Source organism: Paramormyrops kingsleyae, chromosome 5 (assembly GCF_048594095.1).
Source record: "Paramormyrops kingsleyae isolate MSU_618 chromosome 5, PKINGS_0.4, whole genome shotgun sequence".
In the NCBI taxonomy this organism is placed as follows: Eukaryota; Metazoa; Chordata; class Actinopteri; order Osteoglossiformes; family Mormyridae; genus Paramormyrops; species Paramormyrops kingsleyae.
The window spans coordinates 22,063,104-22,089,660 of NC_132801.1; the positions used below are offsets into that span (position 1 = coordinate 22,063,104).

General features: G+C 39.2%; 2 protein-coding genes across 2 annotated transcripts in view; both read left to right on the forward strand.

The window, feature by feature from the left end:
- The window catches only part of LOC111856796 (sodium channel protein type 4 subunit alpha A-like), a 41,868-nt gene extending 24,143 nt beyond the window's left edge, over nt 1–17,725 (forward strand). Inside the window, exons 16-26 of the mRNA XM_023837039.2 lie at nt 2,714–3,181; nt 6,147–6,273; nt 6,376–6,530; nt 6,823–6,996; nt 7,267–7,389; nt 8,356–8,634; nt 10,909–10,962; nt 11,182–11,319; nt 11,444–11,545; nt 11,802–12,072; nt 12,254–17,725. Of these exons, the coding sequence (XP_023692807.1) occupies nt 2,714–3,181; nt 6,147–6,273; nt 6,376–6,530; nt 6,823–6,996; nt 7,267–7,389; nt 8,356–8,634; nt 10,909–10,962; nt 11,182–11,319; nt 11,444–11,545; nt 11,802–12,072; nt 12,254–13,455 (3,093 nt within the window). The 3' untranslated portion in view covers nt 13,456–17,725. The remainder of the gene's footprint in view (nt 1–2,713; nt 3,182–6,146; nt 6,274–6,375; nt 6,531–6,822; nt 6,997–7,266; nt 7,390–8,355; nt 8,635–10,908; nt 10,963–11,181; nt 11,320–11,443; nt 11,546–11,801; nt 12,073–12,253) is intronic.
- Nucleotides 17,726–19,339: 1,614 nt separating this feature from the next.
- Nucleotides 19,340–26,224, forward strand: cd79b (CD79b molecule, immunoglobulin-associated beta). Its single transcript, XM_072712398.1, has 6 exons — nt 19,340–19,665; nt 20,185–20,469; nt 20,630–20,748; nt 21,320–21,373; nt 21,862–21,992; nt 25,433–26,224. Exons 1-5 carry the CDS (start codon nt 19,584–19,586, stop codon nt 21,961–21,963), a joined length of 642 nt encoding a protein of 213 aa, XP_072568499.1. The 5' UTR covers nt 19,340–19,583; the 3' UTR covers nt 21,964–21,992; nt 25,433–26,224.
- Nucleotides 26,225–26,557: the final 333 nt, after the last annotated feature.

A 26,557-nucleotide genomic window follows, 5' to 3' on the forward strand; every position in this document is an offset into this window, starting at 1 on the left:
CAAGCAAAAATGGAGCACTCATAGTAATAAAATAATGACTTGAATTACACCATGATAATTATCAATATCGTTTGATATGATCATGATAAAAATATTTTTGCTATATCGCACAGCCTTAATGGATGCTACCACAGTGGCTTTGCTAACTAGCTAATAACTAGTAACCCATAGGAAGCAAGCTGAACAGTCGTTTGAGCAGACAGTAATATCTGATGACGCACAAAGTCTTTAAGTGTCAAGTCTTGTTAACTACATGGAAGCTATATTATCAGCAAGAAGGTCTTTACCTAGTTACCATAGTTTTGGTAGTGAGTCGGCTAGATAGTCAGCTAACTGATGGAAACGTTTAACCAGCAGCAAAACAACCACAAACAACCATGCGGGTCCCACAGTAAAATCTTTGTGCAGTAACTGACAGTCAATAGTGTGTCTAGCAGAAACATTAACAAACAAAATAATAAATAATAGATAGCACTGTTATTACACTGGGACACTAAAGATTTTTAACTTAATGACATAACAGGTACTACAACGATTCCGTTCTGCGAGTTCGCTTTGGCTTCCGCTTTAAGACGTGTTGGACAAGGGCGTGGCTTTCGCAGTACGAATGGGCCGGGTTGGATGTGGGCGGGGTTGGATGTCCAACCCCGCCCTCCTGCAGGCTGCAGCCAGACATACTTGAAGAAATTAGCCGTGGTAGATAAAGATCCTGACTTGTCGCACGCAATCACAATGTAGCGAGTAACGGTAAGCGTCCGTTCAAATGTAGTGGAGTAAAGAGTACATATATTCAGTCACGAATGTAGTGGAGTAGAGAGTAAAAGTTGCTTATATTTTTGATACTCAGTACAAGTACAAAGTAGCCAAAAAAATACTTAAGTACAGTAACGAAGTCCATTTACTCAAGTACTTTACACCACTGGTTTCTGCTAATTATATAAAGATGTATTTTTGGTGGTAATGAGATGTATCACTTATGGTGTTATTCATAGAATAAAGTGGAAATGGCTCTTCTTACGCACTAACAAATGCTCAGCAACAAACCCTTTGCCAAAACTAACATAGCTTTTTGTCTCATCCCTGAGGGTGCATTCTGTCCAGTAGGCAAGTATTATCCAAGAGGGGAGCATGGTACTTATTCTGCAGTGAGACTATTTAAGACTAATGACATCAGCCAGCATATGGTGGTACTGACTTTGTAGTATGTTTAAGACTCATCTGAAGTGAGGCCCTGCACACAAGATGAGCTGGTAGCATACTGGAGCTGCATGGGTTATGGCAAGCTATAAAACAACAGAGAGGGAGGTGAAAAATGTCCTATCAGTACTATGCTCAGCAATCCAGTAAATGAAATATATTTGCTCCAGATGTGTCTTTTACTGTTGCAATAGCTAAAATAGATAAGTTATTTAATTTTGTGTGTCATTGTAATTTAGAGAATAATATATAATTAATCAGCAGCCAAAATCGTAACCCCTGATATTATCCTGCCTGTTTTCTGCACCCTTTGCTACTTCTTACTTGCTGTAATAGGAAGAAAACGATGAACTTGCCCTAGTTCTTATAACCTCCATTTAAACATGGGGAACAAAAAAGTCCCTACCCTCACCTATGGTCATGAGCTATGGGCAATGAGATCAAGAATGAGATCGCAAATACAGGCGGCCGAAATTAGGTTTCTCCGCAGGGTGTCTGGGCTCTCCCTTAGGGATAGGGTGAGAAGTTCGGATATCCGGGAGGGCCTCAGAGTAGAACCGCTGCTTCTTCACGTCGAAAGGAGCCAGTTGAGGTGGTTTAGACATCTGGTGCGGATGCCTGCTTGGCGGCTACCCGGAGAGGTTTTCCGTGCATGTCCTACAGGGAGGAGGCCCCGGGGCAGACCCAGGACTCGCTGGAGGGATTATATCTCTCGGCTAGCCAGGGAACGCCTCGGCGTCCTCCCCGAGGAGCTGGTAGAGGTAGCTAGGGAGAGGGAGGTCTGGGTGTCTCTCCTGAAGCTGCTGCCCCCGCGACCTGAACCCCGGATAAGCGGCAGATAATGGATGGATGGAACAAAAAACAAAAGCATTAAAATAACCCAGATTTGATATTAAAAATAGCCCTCAAAAGCGTGGGAGGCAGTGTAATATTTATCAGTTGTGTGTAACACAGGGTTATACAGAGGTAATTAAAAAAATGAATAGCCTCAGTTTATTTAAATGTTTACAGGATTTCATTCCAGCCCCATATAAGTAGTTCCATTTCATCTTCACATCCTTTGGATCTCAAATTGTTTATTTATGCATACGTCAATAATTTTCTATTAGAATTTTTTTATTATTATTATTCATAGCAACAAAAATGAGGAGGGATTCACATGATGTTTGTTTAAATGGTTATTGGATTCTGTCATTTATTATAGGGCATGATATCCTGACATTACACTGTGGCCGTGGCTTCAGATAAGACAATCCAAATGAAATATCTTTTCAGACTGTTAGATCCGGATATGGTTTAATTTTGAGAAAAGTGGAATGGGTAAATTGAAGTTTTTCAATTTGTAGAATAAGAAACAGACAAATAATATTAGGAATATTTAGGTAGACAGCTGACAAGCGAGGAGAGGATACAAGGCCAGTAGACTAGATATGCCATTTAAACAGGCACGATGTGAGATGCAAGCAAAGTAAAGTCAATTTTTTCCTTCATATCTTCTCTTACTCTGTCTTTGAAGGTTCTGAACCTTTTCCTGGCCTTGCTGCTTAGCTCATTCAGCGGGGACAATCTGCAAGTGGCAGATGACGACAGTGAGCTGAACAATCTGCAGCTTTCCGTACTCAGGATCAACAGAGCCACTGATTGGGTGAAGGCCTACATTAGAGGGCTGATCTGGAAGATCCTGGGCAAGCAGCCAAAAGAGGACGGTGTTTTAGAGGAGGGCGAAGGGGAGAACCACAGCAAGGAGGCTTTCAACATGAATAACATAAACAGACAGGAGCCTAAGACAGATTTCAGAGTGCTGGATGGTTTATCTCACTGGGCAGATGATGTCCACCCCAGTGGGTTCCTCCTCAGTTCTGATTTCACCTTCACCGTACCCATTGCCCAGGAAGAGTCTGATTTAGAAATGCTTGATACTGATGGGGAGGATTTCAGCACAGATGAGGAACTGGGAGAAGATGAAAATCCTGGCTCCAAAAAGGTAAAAAGCTCCATTTATTTGCCAGATGCTTTATTCCAAAGCGATGTACAATTGAGATAGCAGGGTCAGCAGGTCTGTTGAGCATTTGGGCTTAAAGGCCTTGCTCAGGGACCAAACAGTGCCATCACTGTCGACTCTGGGATTTGAACTAGCAACCTTCTGCTCATAGGCACAGTGTCCACTGCCCCCATTTGACCTTTATTTGCCCTTTGCCTGAAGGAAAAAATAATACATTTAATATATCTTTACAAATTTTACTATTAGGGACTTATTTATAATTAACTTAGACAAGAATATACAGAAACATTTGCGTATGTGTATTTTTAGCAGGACTTAAGTGCAATTGTACAATGACGGAGTTGTTTATTGTGTTTTATATGACCTGTATATTTAACCTGAACACTGATTTGATTTGAAAAATGGCCATATTACAATTTCTAAAAGGTTTTATTTTTGTTTACTATTGTGCTAAGCAGTTTATATTCAGGCAGAAAACTTACCAGGACATATTTGATACTGCAGACATTCTTAGATGCTCTGGTGTCAGCCCGCCTAAGCTCAGAAAGGATACATGAAAATCTCCTAGCTTCATCTGCAGAGGCAGTCAATGGTTTGGAAAGACAGAATTTGTGTCATATGAACCGATGAATATTGTCAGAACAAATTATGTGGACCTGCACTGTTCAGCTCTAACTTTGCTCTACAGATTAATTGATGTATTACCACATATTCCATGTATTCATTTCCTATAATTTCCATGTCTGCTGCAGTGCATCTCCTATAGACAACTAGCTGACTGTAGTGATACACTATATGGCCAAAAGTGTATCAACACCAGCTTGTTCATCATCTCATTCTGAAACCAAGTGTATTAATATGAATCTAGTCTGTCTATTGTCCTTATAATAGCCTCTTCCCTTCTAAAATGGCTTTCCATTAGTTGTTGGAACATTGCTAGTGTGATCTGTTGCTATTCAGGTTGAGTATTGATGTTGGGTGATCAGGTCCCTTTCTGAGAGTTTGCGTACTTTAGCACTTTATGGTTGAACTTGGCCCAAGACTTTTCCACTTCACAATCGCATGAAATTGACGAGAGAAGCACAAGCAGGCAGAAATCTTGCTGGACTTGCTGTTGGAAAGATGGCATCTTATGATGATGCCAAGCTGAAAATCAATAACCTTTTCTGTATGAACATGTGTTCTGTTGCCAGTGGTTTTTGCTGGAGATTGCATTAACTGTGTCAGCAATGGGTGTGGCTTAATTAGTCAATCCCTATAATCAACCGGGTCTTCTCCCAATTTTGGCTGTATAGTTTATCTTATGTGGAATTCTTACACTATTATTAGGGACCAAAGATAGGAAACTGGAAGGAAGAATGTGAAAATTTGCAAATATTACTTGTGCACCCTTAACCTCAACTAGGGTGACCACCTATTCCATGTCAGGGGGACAATTTTTAGCTAGGACAGGATTTGTAAGCTACCATTTCAGTTAAAAGGACCTGGATTTCACTTAAACACTGAGTTCTTACTGTGTGCTGATTGGTCAGTCTGCTATAATCATGCACGTGTCACTAATGTTAATGTGAAACAGCTGGATGAGTCTTTCAATCACGGAAACAAACCAAAGCACAAGAAACTATTCAGTTTCAGAGTAGTTTGTAAAACCTGAAGTATTTCAAAGTGTCCCCCTGAAATGGATTAGGTGGTCACTCTAACCTCAACCCATAACAGTCTGCTAGCATGAACAATAACATACAAGGTCTGTATATTACCAATTTCTAAACATACAGTACTGTACACGCAGTACTGGACGAATGCATGTCAAATTGTTTTGTTATTTACGATCTAGACCTTTTTATGTAAAATACAAATGGTATGCATAGGGAACACTATGTTTTGAACCTATTATTAAAAATGCAAAAAGTAACAGCATTGAAAAGTTTAGATGGTACATTGAGAAACACAAGATTGCACAGTCACAAAGATATCTAACATGTGAGTGATGGTAGTTGCTGGTTGAGACAAGGATGCATGGTGTACCCAGGCCAAGACTTTTACTATATAAAAGATACAGCATGTACTTACACTAACAAATATTATGTATCACTAAAAGTTATGTATTGTGTGATGTTTTTGTGATCCTAATAATTTTCAATATTGTTTTTGGCTTGTTCAGTGGCGTCTCCGAGTTTCTATGATCTTTCAGTAAGCTCCAAAAATATTCCTCTTTAATAGCTCAGGGCCTACTCACAAATAACCTTAAGCGTGATTGTCAATTTTCCAAATGTGATGGGGCTGCTGTATTGTGCTTCAAATTAGCGGCACAAATCTCAATTTAAATTAAATGAAGAAAGTGTGTAAATTGCTACTAAGAGAACAAAAACAAACATTATGTAAGTTATCCACTACACAAGGACTCTCTACTCTAATCCTTCCTGGAGCCTCCTGGCATCAACAACAGAATGAGAGCTGCTGTTTTGCATCAAAAAGACAAAGGAAGTTTCTATCCCAGTCTGTGGTATATCTGTACACTTTTTCGTTTGTTTATCCATTATTTTCATTTGGCAGTGGTTCTGTTTCAGTTTCTTTCTTGCGGGCTCATTTAGGGTTTTGATTTAGTGTTTGAAAATGCCGCTTCATTTTCGCTAGAGGAATTATGGGATGCATAGATGCATGAACTCTACACAGACGGGGATATGATTTTTAATTGCACAATACACTACAACTGCCAAGTAAAATAGTGACGCGCCATCGATTCACCTCAGACACAAACCCTCATTTCACACAAACAAGTGACTCTGCTTCACCCACAAAATGGTATCATATGAGTGCTAATCTGGTAAATTCACTCATTGCACAGACCAATTTTTTCATCGCACGTGCAGCATATATGGTTCACTGTACAGCTCAGTAAGGAAAATGTTCACTTGATCCCCTGACAATCCCCCCACTCCCTGTATAGCGGCTTAGTGCCCTGGATGGCGTGTCTCAGTGCAGCACATTGGACTACGTGCCTCCTCCGCCGCAGCCAGATCCAAATGAAGTGGAGGAGCAGGAGCCTATGGAGCCTGAGGCCTGTTACACTGACAGTAAGGTGTTTGGTGCCATTGCTGCCTATCTAGTAGAGGCACTTAAATCAACACCTCATGACCTAGATATATATTGCATTCATATGTGTGTATCCTCTGCAGACTGCCTTAGATGGTGTCCTTGTCTGGTGCTGGACACCTCAGAGGGCAGAGGGAAGGCCTGGTGGACCCTCAGGAGAACCTGCTACACCATTGTGGAGCATGACTACTTTGAGAGCTTCATAATCTTCATGATCCTGCTCAGCAGTGGTGCCTTGGTAAGTCTGAGGAATCCTGTAGCGGCAGAAATGATACATAGTTAATGTCAAAAAATGATCTTACATCTTAATTATCTTATGATTTTTACATAAATTTGTACATAAAACCAGCATACAAAATTTTGAGCCTTGTTGCAAACCAAGGCAAATGCATTTATACCCCAGTGTTTTTTATGGACAGAATCCCATGCTGGGAAAATATCATGTGAATAGTGTATATTAATGTATCCTCAAAATATAATGTACCTTTGCCTAACAGTATTAAGTTCAGATCTGTCTTTTTACATTCCAGGCCTTTGAGGACATATATCTTGAAAGACGCAGAACGATAAAAATCCTGCTGGAATATGCAGATATAGTCTTCAGCTATATATTTGTTATTGAGATGCTCCTTAAGTGGGTGGCTTATGGTTACAAAGTATACTTTACCAATGCCTGGTGCTGGCTGGACTTCTTGATTGTTGATGTAAGTTTTAAAGATGACTTTTTGTGTAGACTTGCAGAGTATCCATTTTGTTTAGCAGAAATAGCTTTTTTAATTCTCTGTCTTACAGTATAGTTACTTATTGTCACATTGATAAACTGACAAAATATTGAGGTGAATGCAAGGAATTTCAGTAGAGCTAAACAATTTGTTGGACCATTTTTTGCCACTGTGCTATAGTACACAATATGGTATAGTACAAAATATAATGTTAATAGAATGAGATTGAATTTATTAAAATGTTCTTTTTAGGTTTCCTTAATCAGTTTGGCAGCAAACATAATGGGCTATTCTGAACTAGGACCCATCAAGTCTTTGAGAACTCTTAGGGCTCTAAGGCCTCTAAGAGCCCTGTCCCGGTTTGAGGGAATGCGGGTGAGTCAACCAGTGCCCTGCTCTCGCGCACACACCAACACTTATGGCAAAACCTGAGAGTCGTCTACATCTGAGCTCCCACATTTAGCCTGTTTTGATGGTTACACAATGAAAGTGTATCCTCTGTCTTTAGTACTGCATGATGTTTATATGACCAGGTGAAACCTGATACATTACTAGGCAAGTGGTCAGAGGTTGCTGCTTTATGTCCATGGATGTAGTCGTTAGTGATGTTTCCAAGTTTGCTTGAGGTGGTTTTTATGGCGAGTCAAAAAATAAGTAATTCACAAAGCCGCAGTGCAAATTAGTATATAGTTATATACAATAATTCTATGCAGAGTCTATATTAAAAACAACAACAACTGAATTAATATTACTGATGGGGCATAATGTTTTGCTATACAAAAATAATGTTTTCCAAAGTCATGTAGCAATTGCCTTCTGAGTTGAATAAACATGGTGTTTCAGGGTGATTTGTATTTGGCTAATTATTCACAAGAGGTCCATTTCACACACTATCAGAAATGCACACTGCAGAACCACCGTCTCACTTCTCACAACCTGAAACTTTACCCATCACTGTTTTCAATACGAGCATAATGGGAACAATCCGTTCCATGCTGAAATACAAGACATCAATTTAAATCTCGTGGGAGTATTATTGGCATGGTACCCATTAATGGAAGCATTCCCAATTTGCTGTTTTATTTTGCTAACTTTTAGGAAATAATTTGTGCAAAAATGTAAAACAGCTATTGTAACCTTGATAAGGGATGAGACTAAATTACCTGAATTAAATATATGAATATGCAAATGAATTATATAAAATATGCAAGAATAAAAATTAAGAATCTAAAATATAAAAATGACTTTGGATAGATGAAAATAATTATAAGCATTATAAGTGTTAACTAGGGGATTTAATAGCTGGGTAGTCTGACTCTGCTTTGACCTTTTGGTTGGCAGGTTGTGGTGAACGCCCTTGTGGGAGCCGTCCCAGCCATCTTCAATGTGATGCTGGTGTGTCTTATCTTCTGGCTCATCTTCAGCATCATGGGGGTTAACCTGTTTGCTGGGACATTCTACCACTGCGTCAACACCACAACTGGGGAGATGTTTACCATTGATGTTGTAAACAACTATAGTGAGTGTATGGCCCTCATGCACACAAATGAGGTACGCTGGGCCAACGTCAGGGTCAACTATGACAACGTTGGGATGGGTTACCTGTCTCTGTTGCAAGTGGTGAGTGACCAGGTGGCACATTTTACATAAAGAGCAAACTGTATGTTGATTTAATGCATGGACTTTATTGATTTACTTCAAAAATGTTGGTAATGCAAGGCATGAAGTACTTATGACTCAGGCAAAATACAGTTATAGAACTAAGCATGGTCAGCCAATAAACCAAAAAGGCACCAAGATGTAGAGCACTACCAGAAACCAGAGAAAAAAAACTAAAAATCTGAACGAGAATCAATCAAATATATATAAGTTGCAGAAATAGACAAAATTAAAAAGAAGACTGAACTACAAAATCAGAAAAAGACTGAAACATCCAGAAAACCAAACCATAAACCAAATGCTAAGACTGAGTAGAATAAACCAAATACTAGGATCACCTGGAAGTGGGTGTGGCCATGGAGAACAACCACACCTGTGGCAGTTGCACAGGATTTTGGATCGGATGTGATGCAACCTCCTAACTCAGAAGTCCTGGATACAGCTAATAGTGAGATCAGACTTCATCAGACTTTCTAAGGGTGTTTTCACACTTGGTCCGTTTCATCCTTTAAAGAGAACTCAGATTGATTAGTCAGCATTGTTTGCGTATATATGAACAAGCCAGATGAACTCAGACCCCTTTGAAACGAACCGAACTGAGACCACATCGGGAGGTAGTCTCAGTCTGGTTCGGTTTTAGTCCACGTCATGGTTCGTTTAACTTGTGCATTATGAACACAAAGTGGTCCTGGCTTGCTTTGACAGTTTTTACCCTTTAGCTTTGCTGTAGGCTGATCACGTGGTACAGTCCCGGGGAACAAGCAAAAATAATAAGTATGAACAGAAAAAGGACTGAGGCCCCATCTGAGCTGAAGTAAACCAGAAACAGAACTGAGTCCCCTTTCAAATGAACTCGTATTGTGAACACAAAAAGAACTGAGTTCACTTTCTGTTGGTCCACTTTTGGGACCACTTCTAGAGGTCTGAGTTCGGTTCCTTTAAAGAGGACTATACAGTAGGTGAAAACACCCTAAGTCTGGGACCTAGACTGGGACTGTTGGGATGGAACCAAAAGGCTAGCAGAGATGAGGATAACAAAATAAGTAGCAGATGGGAATGGGCTTGGAACCACACTGGGACTGACAGGACAGTTGATAGGGCTGACCAGACTTGGTGGGCCAGTGGGACCACAACTTGAACTGAGAACCACAAGTCAGACAGGAATGAGGAGAGACAGTGCCACCCAGAAGAAGCAGAAGACAAGGGACAGGACCAATGAGAGCTGGACTGCTGTGATGCAACAGTCTTCTCTGGGAGTCATCTGAGACAGGGTGCAAGATATTTCTGATACAACTTTTGAATGAGGGCTGGCTCAAGGCAACAAACTGACAATGGGAGTCCAGAAGCTCCTTGACAGTACATATTGCATCCCCATCCAAGACTGATAGCTGGATGGATGACAGGACTAGAAAAAGTGCAGTACTTAGTGCCTTCAACAGGAATATATGGAATGAAAGGTTAACCCTCTTATGAACTGATAAAGGGAGACAGTAGATGACAAGGTGAATATGGTGGACCCAGCTTATGAGAGTGGGACTGGAAACAGATGCTCCATGTTGACTGTTTTGCTCTGTAAACAGCTTAGTACATAAGTACGGGTCTAGTAGCCTGGAGCTCTTTGTTTTCCTTCTAACTCATATGAGTCTGGCATCAGACTTGCAAAGAGCACCAAAACCAGTTATCAACAGCTGGAATTCTAATCAAAGGGGTCCCATGCAGGAACATGGCAGATTGAAATCCAGCTACACATTGAAATGGGATATCCGAGTCTCTAACCAAAGAATTTTGTACATATTCATTCCAAGGCAGATATTCACTCCAGTCATACTGTCTATTATAAACACAAAAATGCAGAAACTGACCCAACTCAGTAAACTGGGGACCCCTGTCTGAAACCATATCCACTCAAATGTCAAAAAGTCTGCAACTTCCATGACAAAGAACAGAACAGGTTAATATAAAATAGGCTTTACCTCATCTGGAAGTTCAGCTCCTTTGACATGTCCTCTGATACCCAAGGAATGACACAGTCTAATGTATGTAGGAAGAAGTGAGGCTTTATTCTTACTAAAGTCTTCCTTCAAGTCAGCATAAGATACTGAAATCTCTTTGTTCTTGGTGATTTGTACCTTCTCTATACTGGTAGTACAAATAGAGAAGGAAAACCACCCCGCCTAGAGATTATGGACCAAATGAGACGCTCAGAGTATAATCATATCTTTTTTTTTTATTCAGTCAACATTCAAAGGCTGGATGGAAATTATGTATGCGGCTGTCGACTCACGTAAGGTAATTTTATTGCTGTCAACATATATGGTTTTTCATTGAATGAAGGTCAAAAAGTATTAATATATCATGTGATATTGAATGAACTTTAGTTAAATGCAAGATATGCAGATATTTATTTTTAGATTCTTTATATTCCAAAAGTCTTATACATTGCATTAAACACTATAATATAGCCCTTTTTATGGGGAAACTAATCTTCAGTTCCTCAAACACCTACAGGTGGGTCAACAGCCCTCATACGAGGCCAACCTTTACATGTATGTGTACTTTGTCATCTTCATCATCTTTGGGTCCTTCTTTACACTCAACCTCTTCATTGGTGTCATCATTGACAACTTCAATCAACAAAAGAATAAGATAAGTATTAATGCCCCTGTGGCCTTCCAGGTTCTGTAGCATGATAAAGATGTCAAAGAGCTGTATTGTTTGATGCAGTCTCCATCTAAAATTCGGTGAAGAATAATTGTTTCTGGTTGTGTACATGGGAGGAGCTTGCTTTATGACTGAGGAGCAGAAGAAATATTACGACGCTATGAAAAAACTAGGCAACAAGAAGCCAGCGAAGCCCATTCCAAAACCAGCGGTATGAACCTTTATAACAAACTCTGCTTATGATGAGAAAAAACAACAATACCATTAGACTGTCTACTGACTGACAAACTAATGCATGATACTTTGCAAAGAAATTATGCTGAATGAAAATGGTTTAACTGATAATGAATATTGCCAAATGAGTTAAAAAGACACAATCCAATTAGAATTCTGTTTCTGCATTCACCATTTTCTCTGTGTACTTTTTTTTGGTTACTCACACTGCTTTGCTTAACTTGGATGTGAAGGGCAAAATACCAGGCCTGGTATATGACTTCATCAGTCAGCAGCTCTTTGACATCTTTATCATGGTACTAATTTGCCTGAACATGGTGACCATGATGGTGGAGGAAGATGACCAAAGTCAAGAGAAGACAGCGATGCTGGCCAAAATCAATGGAGTCTTCATTGTGGTCTTCAGCAGTGAATGTTTGCTGAAGATGATTGCACTGAGACAATACTTCTTTACCATTGGATGGAATGTTTTTGACTTTATTGTGGTCATTTTCTCCGTAGCAAGTAGGTTCTCCATTTGTTGTCTTTTTCTAAATAGTTAGGCAAAGTTCAGAAAAGCACTGTAAAGTAATGTATACCTGCTGAATATTAAATTACACAAGCATAGTTTAGCTGGCACATTGAAGATTATGAAAAAAGGATAGTCATAATATTCATATTGCTTTATGTTTGTTTTTTTTTCCAGGCATGTTGGTGGCAGATATAATTGAGAAGTACTTTGTTTCACCTACCCTCTTCCGTGTCGTCAGGCTGGCTAGAATTGGACGAATTTTGCGTCTAGTTAGGGGAGCTAAGGGTATCCGGACACTGCTGTTTGCTTTAATGATGTCACTTCCTGCCCTCTTCAACATTGGCCTTCTGCTTTTTCTGGTTATGTTCATCTTCTCCATCTTTGGCATGTCAAACTTTGCCTATGTAAAAAAAGAGGGAGGAGTTGATGATATGTTTAACTTTGAGACATTTCCAAATAGCATGATTTGCTTGTTTGAGATCACCACCTCAGCTGGATGGGATGGGCTCTTGTTTCCCATGCTGAATAGTGGCCCCCCTGACTGTGACCCTGAAATTATAAATCCTGGTACCGATGTCAAGGGGGATTGCGGCAGTCCAGGGAAGGCAATAACATTCTTCTGTAGCTATATCGTCATATCCTTCCTGGTTGTAGTGAACATGTACATTGCAATCATTTTGGAGAATTTCAATGTAGCCCAAGAAGAGAGTGGTGATTTGCTGTGTGAGGATGATTTTGACATGTTCAATGAGACTTGGGAGAAGTTTGACCTAGAGGCCACCCAGTTTATAGACTATAGCCAGCTCTCTGAATTTTGTGATACATTGCTTGATCCTCTGAAGATTCCCCAACCCAACAAAATTAAACTGCTTTCAATGGACTTTCCAATCGTCCCTGGGGACAAAATTCATTGCTTGGATGTCCTTCTTGCCCTCACAATGGAGGTGTTGGGTGACACAATAGAAATGTCTGCCATGAAGATGAGCATGGAGGCTAAGTTTGTGCTCAACAATCCAACTTCAGCAACTTGGTTGCCTATCGCGACCACACTAAGGCATAAGGAAGAGGCTGTAGCTGTTCTTGTGATCCAGAAAGCCTATCGCAGTCATCTATTTATGCGTTATGTAAAACAAGCATCCTTCTTGTCCCGATTAAAGAAACGGAAGGTGAAAGCAGGTGAGGAACCACCAGAAAGAGTTGGAATGGTAGCCAGGAATATGTATGCACTGTTCGGAGGGCCACCTCCCTTAGAATCAGCCCCTGATAAAAAGGAGCTTTCAGCTGCCGTAGAGGTCACTAGTGAGGTGGTGTTGCAGGCTGCACCATCTCAAGAGAACTTCACCTATTCAGTCAATCTCAATCGTTCTGCTTTATAACAAACATATACCTCTGTGTGTTGGCAGCATACTATTGTCTCCCATTTGGAGGTTAAAGGATAATTAATGCAAGCAGGAGCTCTCTGGAGAAAGACTAACACTAACAATGTAGTCATTTTCAGAGGTTGCACATAGATGGTGTAACACAACCAGGGTGCAACAAGTAATGTAATTCAATACCAGGATAAACTGGTTTTGGAATTTTGTTTTGCATTTTGGTCATTTGGTGCATTTTGAGCTGGATTTCTTCTGCTCCCTGGCAACATCTCGTGCCAGGTGAAGTCCAACACCACCAATGTTTCTTCATTTAATTTTGTATTTTTTTTTTTTATTATTATTATTATTATTTTTTTTAATTTCAATTTCATTTCTTAGACCACAGAGATCAAAGACACCAAACAGCCAAGTAACTCTAGTAAAATACCCCATCCTTGTTTTTACATATAATGATCCTCTATACATATACTGAAGAGCCTTAATTGTCACTGTTCCCTGAATAGTTCTGAACTAAAGGAGATTCCAAAAACCATCAATGGGTAGCAGGTCATACATGCCAGACTGTATTTTGTTTACTTTTTATTCATAAATAACCCAACTACTAGGATTCCTATAAACCAACCTTGTCCAGTCTTTAAGTTAAATGTGCTTTTCAGAACATATTATAGCATTTAATTTTATTGCTCATTCTTCATCATTTTGAATATATCAGGGACAACAGGGTGGGATGTAAATTTTAGTGGCACCTTCAGAATACAAATATGTAGATAACTAGAGCAAACATCTAAAAATAGCTAACAAAAAAAAATGGAAAAATTGGAAACCCAAAATGATCAAAATATTTCTCACCTTGCCACCCTTGCTTAACAGTTAAGATTAACATTAACAGTCGATCGCTGTTCCTTCCCCAGAAACATCTGCATCCAGTTTCATATCACACACCAAGGTAATCAACATAAGTTCATAAAGATTCATATGCAATTGCAAACAACCATTATGAAGACACTACAAAAGTATTGTTTTTAATTTATTGATTACAGAGGGTCGTGAAAGGGTTGTGTATTTGTTAAAACCTAAAGTAGTTTTCTTGTGAAATGAACCTGTTGATATCTATTTATAACTGAGAAATGTAAGTACTAAATACCTCTATGTATCTATGTATCTTTTTTAAATGATTGATAATCATCTATTCCAATATTTAACCCATAGCACATTGATTATTTTAGACATATTTTTTACAGGGAAATTTTTCAATTATTAGATTATTACAGATTATTACCTTATTCATCAAAAGGAATTATAGACAGTCATTACATTACATGCATTCAGTTAAATATTTACAAATATACATTATATATTTAACCTTCATTTTTAGTCTATGTACAGCATTGCCAGTGTTATATAAACACTGTATGTATAAAATTAATTTACTGCTCTATTCGGAATAGTGGAATATTCAATTTACTGTCTAATTTAGTAAGATGAATGAAACTACACACCATCATAATATAAAGTCCCTTAAAGAGCAAGTCATGTAAAATGAGGCTAGTGGGCCATGGAGACGTCTCGTATCATGAGCTAAAAAACAGTGCAGAGCCTGGCTGCTCATACACTTCTCGAATCCTTTGACCATATATATCGTGAAATTTCCTGACCATGCAGATGACTGCATCATCCCAAAAGCCCCTTAACTGTGAAAGACTTTCATAACACTTTCTGTTTGGGTCTTGCCTGCTTTCAGTAGTTTTGTCTCAGTAGAAGCTGTTCATTTTAATCTAAAACTTGCCTGCCAAAAAAAGAAAGCACTAAACCAAAAAAAGGTTTCGCTAATTGGTAAAGTAAAATAATTATTTTGTTTCGAGTTTATTTGTGTGATATATTCCTTGTGATGACCCCCAATTTAAGGTTGAAACTTTGTTTATATTCTTTATATTGACTGTGTGTATGTGTTGTCCACCAGTGTGTCCACCTGTAGATGCAGGACATGTACTAGTAAACAATACAGGTGTGACAAAATACAGGATAATTCTTTGTTGGAAAAAAAGTCGTATTCACTATAAATACAGTTTACAGCCTGTTACTGTGTCCACCATGTTTAGTCCATGTTGGAATTTCTGACAATATGTTGTACTTGTACTCAGTATTTTCAACATTGCATTCGGTGATGTTCAAATATCATTTGCGTTATTTTTAAACAGTAACAGCAAATGTTTGAAAACTGTATTCACTTCAAGCTGTGCATTAAGCCTCACATTAGAATGTTTTGCATTTACGAATATATACTTTAATAAAAGAAGCACTTTTGGCAGATTTTTCTGTACTATCCTGTTGCTAGAATGTGTCTTACTTTTTATTTTAATGTTAAAGTACAAGTTACTCCCAAAAAAAGAAAAGCAGGTTTAAGCACGGCTGAGTATGACACTGCAATGCATGTTCGATTCAGTCCTAATCTGAGGGCCTGTTGTACCAGTAAAGACAGTGAATGCAACCTTGACACTTCTCAGCTAAAGTACACCTGGACAATCGAAGCCTGAAGATCACGCGTTCTAGCCACCATCTTTCACATAGCAACAAACGTGTACATTGTATAAATAGCATTTGATGTTACTTACAGTTGTAATGGACTGAAGGTTGCTTTCAAAGCCCTGAAATGTGTGGGATTAACCTTGCCTGTACATACTCTTTGCTCAGCACTAAAAAGGTTTTTCTCTTTGTAATATCCATATAAAACATTCAGAGAATGTAGCATTTAAACATGTTGTGAGAATGAAGCATTTTATGTTGAATACTTACAAGGCAGATATATGTATATGTCTGAAATATGCCCTTTGTACAACAATAATTACTGTAATTAGTTTTTCCCTGCCTTGTATAACTGTGGCATTTCAAAAGTGCATGGTGGTGTGTGAATGACTGATTACACTGATTTGTTTTCTTGTTATCAGAATGCTTTAAAATCAAACCTCTGGCTGTTTCATGATCATATGTCCTGATCATGTTGACAAAGTTTCTAGAGTTCCTGTATTCTCAATTTTCTATTTATTTATGATCTATATTTCTTCTGTATTTCTTAGCTTTTGATTATCATGTAATTCATCTGTTGCCTTGGGTCTTAACAGCCAGGTGCCCCCAAGTGGTAGGTTATCACCATCGCAGCTTACCCCAGCTTTCTATTTTCTGGGCTTCAAGATGTTCGTGGCCACAAGTAAGGAGCAGGTTCAGTGTTTGAACCCTTTGTGTTTGTACTGTATTTCATTCTATCTTCCAACTTGTTCTGTTTGTAAGAGTGTGTTTGGGTGTCAGAGACACTCCACTGGTCATTTGATCTGACCGATATGAAGCAATATGTGCAGTTACTGAAAACAGCACACCAGTAAATTTCCTCATATACAGTATGCTGCAAAAGTCTTAGGCAGGCAAAGAAAATGTATATAACTGTTTATCTGGGTAATAAGTGTATTACTCAAGCTCATGGCAGCGGAGCATATCACACCAAGTCGTCGCCTCCCTCCGTAAGCTCAAAAAACCCCACAATTTAACATTGTATTAGAACGTAAGCAAGTTAACAATGACAAAGGTTAACATGAAATTCTCAAAAATGTTACTGATATCTAGTTGGATGGCTAGAGGGACACTGCTTTGGTTCCCAAACCTCTCCTCAGGGGCACCTCCATCATTCCATCTATTTGCTAAATTTCACCACCAGCTCACAAAATTAATTGATTTTTAAAATAATTTTATGTGGCACTGATTACCCACAAATGGCTAGAAGCTTGACAAAGACATGGGTGTATCTGATGATTAAGGTAATAATGGGGTAACTTTAGGACAGGTTTTGAAATGGCTACGCTGGCACTCTTTGGCAGACATAAAATCATATTTTACAAAATCAAGTTTTACATGAAGACGGAATTCATTTAGACATAGTTTTCTTTGGTGGCCTAAGGCTTTCGTACAGTACTGTATACTGTTCCTCAGACTCATAGCTTGAAATATGACAGTTGAAATGTTTCAATGTGATTATTGTCCTGATTGAAGTTTCAGGAGTGTTCTGCTGTCCTGGTGGAGCTCAGAAACAAGAATACACCAGGTTTGGGTGGTTAGATCACCTTGCCTTAGCCCACTTGGATAGACATGATCAGTCCAAGAAGGACTCTGGTCCTTGATTCCAAACAAGATCCTTGTTTAACATCAGCAGAAAATCAGAATGGAGAAGAGATTTCAACCATCATAAATAAAATAAAATAAATGAATAAAATGAAGGAAAAAAGAATTGGTGTGTAATTAATTTTTTCACTTGTCTGCTCAGTGTGATGCACAGTTGGAATATTCCCAAGTTTTAAGAGTGTAATTGTACAGTATGAGCAGGAGGAAGCCATACATCATTATGGACACCCAACCGGCCAATTCTGAATGCATCCTTAATCACTTAACGTAAGCTGATGTTGACCATCGTGTATAATAACACCATGTTTCTTCCAAGCAATGTGTGGAAAAAATGAAAAGGCAAATGAATTTGCATGGTCTGCAAGCATCTGAAGAAAAATTCAGTCATAATGTTATATCTACATTATGACATTTTAATATCACATGACAATGCATAGGCTATTTAACAGGAACAGAAATCTTTCTACATCAAAGCTCTGATCTATGATTTGCAATGGAAAAAAGAAATTTAGCTACATCACAAACTAAGTGGTCCTTTTACTTTCTCACAATTACCAGTGTCGAAATGTTCATCCATCCTTCCATCTTCTGTACCCACTTCTCCTATGCAGGGTCATGGAGGTCTGGAGCCTATCCCAGAAGAGCCAATAAACCAGGATGGGGTGCCAACCCATCGCAGGGCACACTCACACACCATTTTAAAATGTCACAATGTAAAAAAAGCATCATACATAACAGTACAGCCATAAAGGGATAGCAGGATGAGTCAGTGGATACTCTGTAGTCTCATATCCCCAAGAATGAACCCCAGATCGTAGGCAGAGAGTTTGCATCTTCTCTCTCTCTCTGTCATACAAGTTTCCTTCACAGGACATGGGGTTCATAGCATTGCGCTCTTTAAATTGCACGTGGTCTGCGAGTGCGTGCCCTTGCATGTGAAGAAGACAGGAGGAGAATATGGCTCTGTCAATGTCGCGGAGACCCAAAAAGCACTTCCCCCCCAAGTCAGTCTAACAAATTTAGTGGTATGTGGTTAAGCACAGGCAATAATATCAACCAAAGAATTTACAAAGGCCAGAACTATGAACACATGCAAAATACGCAATGCTGCCAGTACAAATACTGCTATGTACAGAGTTGAAATACCTATAAAGGTCTAGTTATGGTATCACCTCTGGGACTTGCACTCCTCTGCCTCTCTGGCCTCCTAATAGGTGGCCCTGCATAAACTGCAGCAACAAGAACAGCAGCCACCTGACAGGATACAGTCCTAAGGTGTCCAGCAGCTGAATCACTTGTCTAATGCACGGTAAGCCTGAAGCAAGGAACATACTGGCCATCATGTGCAATGTGCAGCACACGGAAATATGCTAACACCTAGTTTGCAACTAGCCTTGAAAAACGGACGGCCCTGTTACAATATTGTATATAGTAATAGTCATTTAGAGACAGGTCTAACTGAACGTAATCATTTGATAAATTATGGGAATATGTGGGCACTAAACATATGTGAAGTTTTATTTAGAGATGAGTAACTGTGATCAGGGACAGTAGGGGGGGCGGGGGGGGGGCTCAGTCTCACACCTCCAGGGTTCTGGGTTTGATTGGATCAGTCACATCACTTAAGGCATGATTCACTATCAAGGCCTATTATGGAAACGGATTTTCAGTCTTAATATATGTATTTGTATACTTGGCTTGCAAAACCGGCTCGCTCAGTGTTTTATCACCGCGTGTGGTCGCTTAAGGCAGCCTTTCTGCAGTGTTCACAAAGCCATGTCGTAAACAGTCAGCCTCCGGCAACGTGTGCGTTTTGCATCTCTGGCCCTTCCCTACGCCTCAGAAGTATTGTCAGCGGAAATGGCAGCGGAGCATATCACACCAAGTCGTCGCCTCCCTCCGCACAGCACTGCGTGTGACTGATCCAGTGAAGCGGGCTGCCACTGACATTTCAGCTGAGCGCAATGGCATTGCCAAACCCCATCCGCCTGGTGCTTTCCTGCATTTTCACTGGAAGCACTTGGCTTGTCCTGATAAACTTTGCAGGTAAGACATGTATCCTATGTCGCTTGCAGATGTGCGAGTTGTTCAGAAATAGGAAAAGGGAACATATACACATTAAATGTATTATATACCATTGTCTGCAGGTAATACAAATTAATTGTGGAGAAAGGTATATATAAAAAGATATTTAATTATTACTTATTATTGTCTTCTTATTTAGTGTTTGTTTTGAATCTTCATACACTTCTTCTAGTCCATCTGTACATAAAAGAGGAAGTTGGTTCTGACTAATTTTAGTTGTACATTTCTCATCCCACCCATCTCTAAGAGTTACCAGCTTATGTTTCTTGTTTTACGTGCTCATGCATTGTTATCCCAAGTGAGCTCAGAATTATGAACATTTCAACACATTTTACATTTGGTTGTGATTACCCTGCACCAAAATGTCATGCATGGCTGTTATTTTCAAAAAACTGTCACTCAAACAAATTTGCTGGTTTTAAAAAAAGAATTAGCATTGTGCAAAAGCACTGAATTCAGGAACTGTACTTACATCCACAGATTGCCAAAACATCTCCCAAAAGCCTCGATACCTTAGTGTGAAGTCTGGGAGAACAGTCGAAATCTACTGTGTTGGGCTAAACGCGTCGGATTGGTACTGGAGCCCAAGTTATGAGTCTGAGCAGATGAAAAAAATTTCTCAAAGTAGTCACTTCATGATAGATTTGGCCAGACCTAATAGAAATGCTTCAGTTTCAATCCACAAAGTGACACCTGAAGATTCAGGAATTTACTACTGCGAGTGGAACAAAATCAAAGGGCCTGGGACAGAGCTGAAGGTAGTCAGTAAGTATCAGAAGTGTCTCACTATTGAGCATCTTCTTCAACAAGAGTTACCAAGCTCTCAAAAGCAATCCATTCTTGAATTGCTTTCTGTTATTTTAAATTGGAATAAATTTTATCTAGAACACTTGGTGTTCTTGTTTGTTGTTCTCTACTTTCACAGGACATATAAGACCCAAGGACGCAATGAAAAGAAGCAATATGAAAGATTCCATGATTATCATCCAGGGTTTGCTGCTCGTGTTGTGTGCTGCTGTACCAGTGCTGCTTTACTTCTACAAAGTAGGTGGCATGCAGCCAATCCTGGATTACTGCTGTGTTTTTGAAATGAAATGTGCAGCAACATAGTGAGCATAGTGAGTGGATAGTGGGCAGTAAAAATCCAGACCAGGATTTTGTTTCAACCAACCAGTTGAGTACTCTGTGACTGTGACTCTTTCAGCTCAACTAGTTGGTTGAAACAAAATCTTGGTTTGGATTTTTACTTTCTGGACCTGAACTGTCCACCTCTGATAGTGAGGCTGAATCCCTGATTCTGGATATTTACAGTTATCATCACTGAATTTGACCTAGACAGGCATCTATTGGTCAATAGAGTAGATCAATATGTATCAGTTGAGAATTGAGAAAATTGTGGTTTTATATTAATTATAACTAATATAATTAATTATAATTAATTAGTGGAAAAAGCATTAATTAGTCTTCAGTCTTTAATGAATGATGGCTCACAATTAGAATATCTATTGTTATTGTACTCTAATAATGTATATTTTTATTAAATTACTTGATAAACAGGCCAAACATTTCACTAATGGCTACTGTAAAATAACGTGTGATTTCCATTTGCTCTTAGGGTAAAAATGAGGACGGTATTTACGAAGAACCTCAAGATGACCATTTGTATGAGGTACAAAACAAATTTAATACAAGCAAAAAATTGACCAAATCAACCAAAGTGCTATACTTGATATATGATAAATGGCAGACAAAGCCACAAGGTGTGTCCATGCAGACAGTACAGGTCACATGGCCTCAAACACCTGAACAAAAAGTAGGAAGTAAGAGTACAGTACCACTGAGTCTGTCCTCACCTGTTTGTTTGGCCATTCTTTTTGCATTGCTGGGTGTTCTTGTCTCATACTAGTTAATGGGCCTTGAATTTGATGTTCTTTCGCTTTTTTCCTGCTTTATCATCATTGCCAAGAGCTTGTGTGATGCGAAGTTTCATTCTATTGAAAGCCGTTGGGCTGTACAACATTGTCTTTTTGAAGCACCTTATCAATTCAACATTAATCCTATATAACTCTTCCTCTATTCCTCCATGTATTTCGAAAAAAAATATCAGACTACATTAGAGGTACAGTAACAAGATCTTCTGCTCTGGATTTGGCGCAGGGATTGACAGTTGAGCACTGTGACCTGTATGAAGACATCCCCGCTTACAGCCAACCAGCAGAGGCCGAGTGGGAGAGCCCTGAATCCCCATGTGAAGAATGAGGGGCTGAATTGGCAGCAACCTACCTAAGGTATGGAAAAATTATGAAATTCAATAAACAAGCTTTGGAAGGTCACAGAAAACTGTATGCATGCATGCATGAATGCAGGGCATCAAAATATTCACCAACAATTACTAGTTATTCCAATATCTTGTAAAGAAAATTGTGTGTATTTGGAGGCCTGTATATTCTGTATATTAGAACTTACAGGTACCCGTCAACTTGCGTTTGTATTTGGAACTGAGACCACCAGCAGTAAGGCAATTTGCGCATATCTCAATAGTTATAAGGAACAGGCAAGACATTAAGTACAGTACTGTTATGTACACACTTTATGTACTTTACGGTAAATAATAATGTAAATATAAAACCACAACACTTCATAATAAAAGAGATTGTGCTTAAATTTAAGGCAAGAAATCAAACAAGAGTTTTTGCATTTTTAGTTTTCTCATAGCAGTCACCGATTTTTATAAAATAGAGTTTTCCCTTATGGGGACCAGGAAACCGGTCCCCATAAGGGGAAAAAAAACCGGATATTTATCACGTTATGGGGACATTGTGTCCCCATAAGGATAGGTAAACCCGCTCGCACATACACACACACACACACACATGCACACACACACACACAAGTTGGTCTTCCTATCTAAATGGGGACCGTCCATTCATTTCTTTGGGAAAAACCCTAATCCCAATCACAACATCCTTAACCCCTACCCATCCCTAACCTTAACCATAAATAACCAACCCAAATACAAGACTTTTGCTTTTGATTTTTTTACTTTTTAAATTGTATTCACAGATTTTTCTAAAACTGAGATTATCCAAATGGGGACCTTAAAATATGTCCCCAAAAGTAGGGAAATTTCAGGTTTTACTACAATTTGGTCCTCAAATGTGATCTATGCAAACCCACACACATACACAGACACACACACACTATGAATTTTTGCACACACTGAGATTTTCTACACTTGCATGTCCCTCACTTAACATTTACTAAAAATACACTTAATATTCTTTGCTAACAAATTAATTTAGAGCATTTTCACCATTTGAGTACCTTTATTAGCAAGAAAACGTCATAACTTTAATTCATCAAAGCAACCTCCTCTAGCAGTTGATAACAGGAGAGAAAATTTGAGGCATTCTTTGTACAAGGGACATTAAATACTGCTGTGTTTCATGGGATGAAACAGTTATCTAGTGCATTTAAAGTTAAAGGACAGCCTAGAATTTGACTATGTCATCACCACACACCCAGTTAATAGGATGTCAGACATGCAGTTACATACTCTATCCATGTTATAAAGGAAACTTGCTTCATTTGACATATTTTAATTTATAGTTTGTTCACTCAACTTTCCAGTGCTAAACAAGAATAAAAAATCTGCAGTTTATGAAACAAATGGAAAAGTGGTAAATATCTGTCTTGTGCAAAAACTTTTGACTGGTAGTGTGTCTGGCTGTCTCTGTGTGTAAATATATAATATAGCTTGCATGCTGTATTACAAGTTAGATATGGACAGTTGGTCATTATATGACTGGCACCTGCTAATATCCAACTACATGCCATTTCACGAGTCTCTCCATCAGTGTATATTTTTCACTATGGACCTCGGACGTCAATAGGATTAGTCGATAGGACGTATGTCGGCAGATACCTGTACAGAAATTAGTGTTTGATTTCTGCCATGTGCATAGAGTCCACACGTTCTCTCTGTGTTTGCATGGGTTTTCTCCTCAGTCAAAAAACATATATTTGAATGCACTAGTGTCTTTAAATTGCCAGTAGTGAACGACCGTGTGTTTAGTAAGAATTCTGCGTACCCTTGATGTATTATAGAGAGCTTGGGAAGGTTCCAGGATTACCACAGCCTTTTACTGGATAATAGCTTATGGATGTATGCATGCAGGATGATATACTTCAAATACTATATTAATTAATGTGTATATTGCAGAGCATGTGAGCGGAGCGGAGCGGTGAGAATTTCCGCTCCTTGCTCACGAGGCTGTTGGCTCCGCCCGCTCCTCCGCTCTAATTCGCACTAAGCCGCTCCGCTCAACACCGCTCCTCGCTCCACTAAAATGTCCTCCCGCTCCAGTCAAATCGCTCCACGCTCGCTCCAATTTAAAAGAGGAACAAATAATCTGCATGCCTAACAAATGTCACCTTAAACCGAAGCCTTATGTCATAAAGAAATATGAGCAACGGCAACATTGCCAGTCAGAACAGAAAATATTTATTTTTAAGCAACCTATCGGCAACAACGGACAGGTTTGGAAATGGCATTCCACACAAAAATAGGCTTAAAAATAAAGGAATCAGTGGGTTTAATAGCCTAAAGAATATACAGACACGTTTTAAATTCCTCAATTTTTTTCTGTTGATGCAGCACGTCTCTAAAATAAAATTTTACGTTACGTGAAATTAAAAAAAAATCTTATTAGACCTACTTTGAATGACAAAACGAATTTATTTGATTACCAATATTTACTTTATAGGCTTTTATACTTTAATTTACTTTATAGACTTGATATGCTACAACCATATAAAACTTGCACGCGTTTTGCTCTGGCTTCCGCTTGTTCGCGTAGCACACTCATGTTTCTGAGAAAAGTGATTCCAAAGTGAATCTTTACTCACTGAAACAGTTTCACCACATTGTAATTGTTCTTGCTGTACATTCTTGTCATCTATACGTTTGATAAGAATAGTACACTTGTGTGATTTATCAGTTTCCTTTGTGAAATACTTTGCGAATTCCATCTCGGCCAATTTGTGTAACAGTCTTGATAATTGTACAGATGAATTCTGGGTAGATTTGGGCACGCCTCAGAATTGTAGTGTGAGCGGTATCGGAGCGAAATTGGAGCGAGACAAAGCGACCGCTCCAGCCTTAATTAGAAAACCCGCTCCGCGCTCTGACCAAATTCCGCCCGCTCCGCTCCTCGCTCACGCTCCGCTCACATGCTCTGGTATATTGTATTATTTTGTATATTATTAGTGGGAGTTTGATGGCTTAGTGGTTACAGTATAACTGCACACCTCCCAGGTTTGAAAACCACCTCCAGCCATATGTATAGAGTTTGCCTGTTTCCTCCTATTGTCCCAAAATATGTGATTAGGTGAATCGTTGTGTCTGGACTGGTCCTAATGTGTGACCGCCTGTCCAGGGTGTCCCCTGCCTTGTACGGGTTCTTGGATAAGCTTCTGGTCCTTCTGCAACCCTGACCAGAAAAAGCTATTGGAAAATGGCGGAAAAGCAGATGTATCATCCCTGCCAGTCGAAGCCCCCACATAGAGCTCTAGGCAAGCTTCATTGCTGGGGCCCCCCTCAGAAGACGGCACCCTGAGTCGACTGGCACTCTGTCATGTATCAACAATTATGTGCTTTATTCTGTAAACTGAATATAACTGAATTGATTCTTTCAAGACCTTTTTTCTGTTTTTATCATTGTTGCAGATTACAGATACTATGTCATCACCCTGGGGCAATGATATTAACTGCCATTCACCAAACCAAACTGCTTAAATAACAGCACGTCAATTATGAAAAGGATGAAGAGAACTTTGCCCCAGAGCTCAGAAATCCAAACAAGGCATCATTGTGCATCGTTGTGCTCATGTGCATCGCACCGTGTTGTGCACCCAGAGAACCAGTATCGCAAATGCAAAGCAGGAGCGCTGTTACTGATGTTAGGCCTAGCAAATTGGGCCCCTAAGCCAGACCAATCAAATTTTTTAGGGCTCCTGTCATTCAGGGACCCTTAGAATGATTCTAACTTTCCCACCCTTTGGGGCAACCCTGATGCAAAGCAACCAATCATAGCGTTCACTTGCATATATTTTCCATGGCGTGTGCATTGCCAAGCTTCTATGCGTGCGCATATATACAAGCAAAACACAAGTAACTATAAACACATATGCTAAACTATTTTAACTAAGACTAAGCCTTCAGAGTGAAAGAATAAAAAATCCCACTCCACTGGGAAATGTTTGTATTATCTGTCAGTATCCAAAATGCTGGCAATGTTTTTTTGTATGTTTTTTTGCAAAAAAAATAACATAAAAATTCTTTTTATATCTTATTTGTGTTACGTGCATCTCACACGCATGTACTGCAGTCAGAGTGCTTCAGGCCGCTACCAGTGTGTACATTATTTTTCATTAATTACCATTTGTGTCTCAGAAATGTTTTCTCGCAACTATTGTACAGTTTTCTTTTTTTTTATAATAAAGACTTTGGTTAACTTTGTGCACGATGAAATGCCTGACAGTATAGACAAAAGCACCGCTTGCATCATGCTATTATTCATGTCACGCTTGTGTTCACACAGCACAGGTGTCAGTGCAGTATTTCAAACACAGAAGTACTTGTCTCTGCAATGGTGATATTTCTAAACGACAGTATGACAGGAAAGAACTGAGTGGGGTTTTTTTTTTTATCTGCACACTCAGCCAGCCATTTTATTAGTTAGCTGCTCATTAATGCAAACAGCTCATCCCCACACAAAGCAAATCAATTAGCTGTAAATCAATATGTAAAGCAAACAGATAAGCATCAGAAATGGCATTAATTGTGATCTAT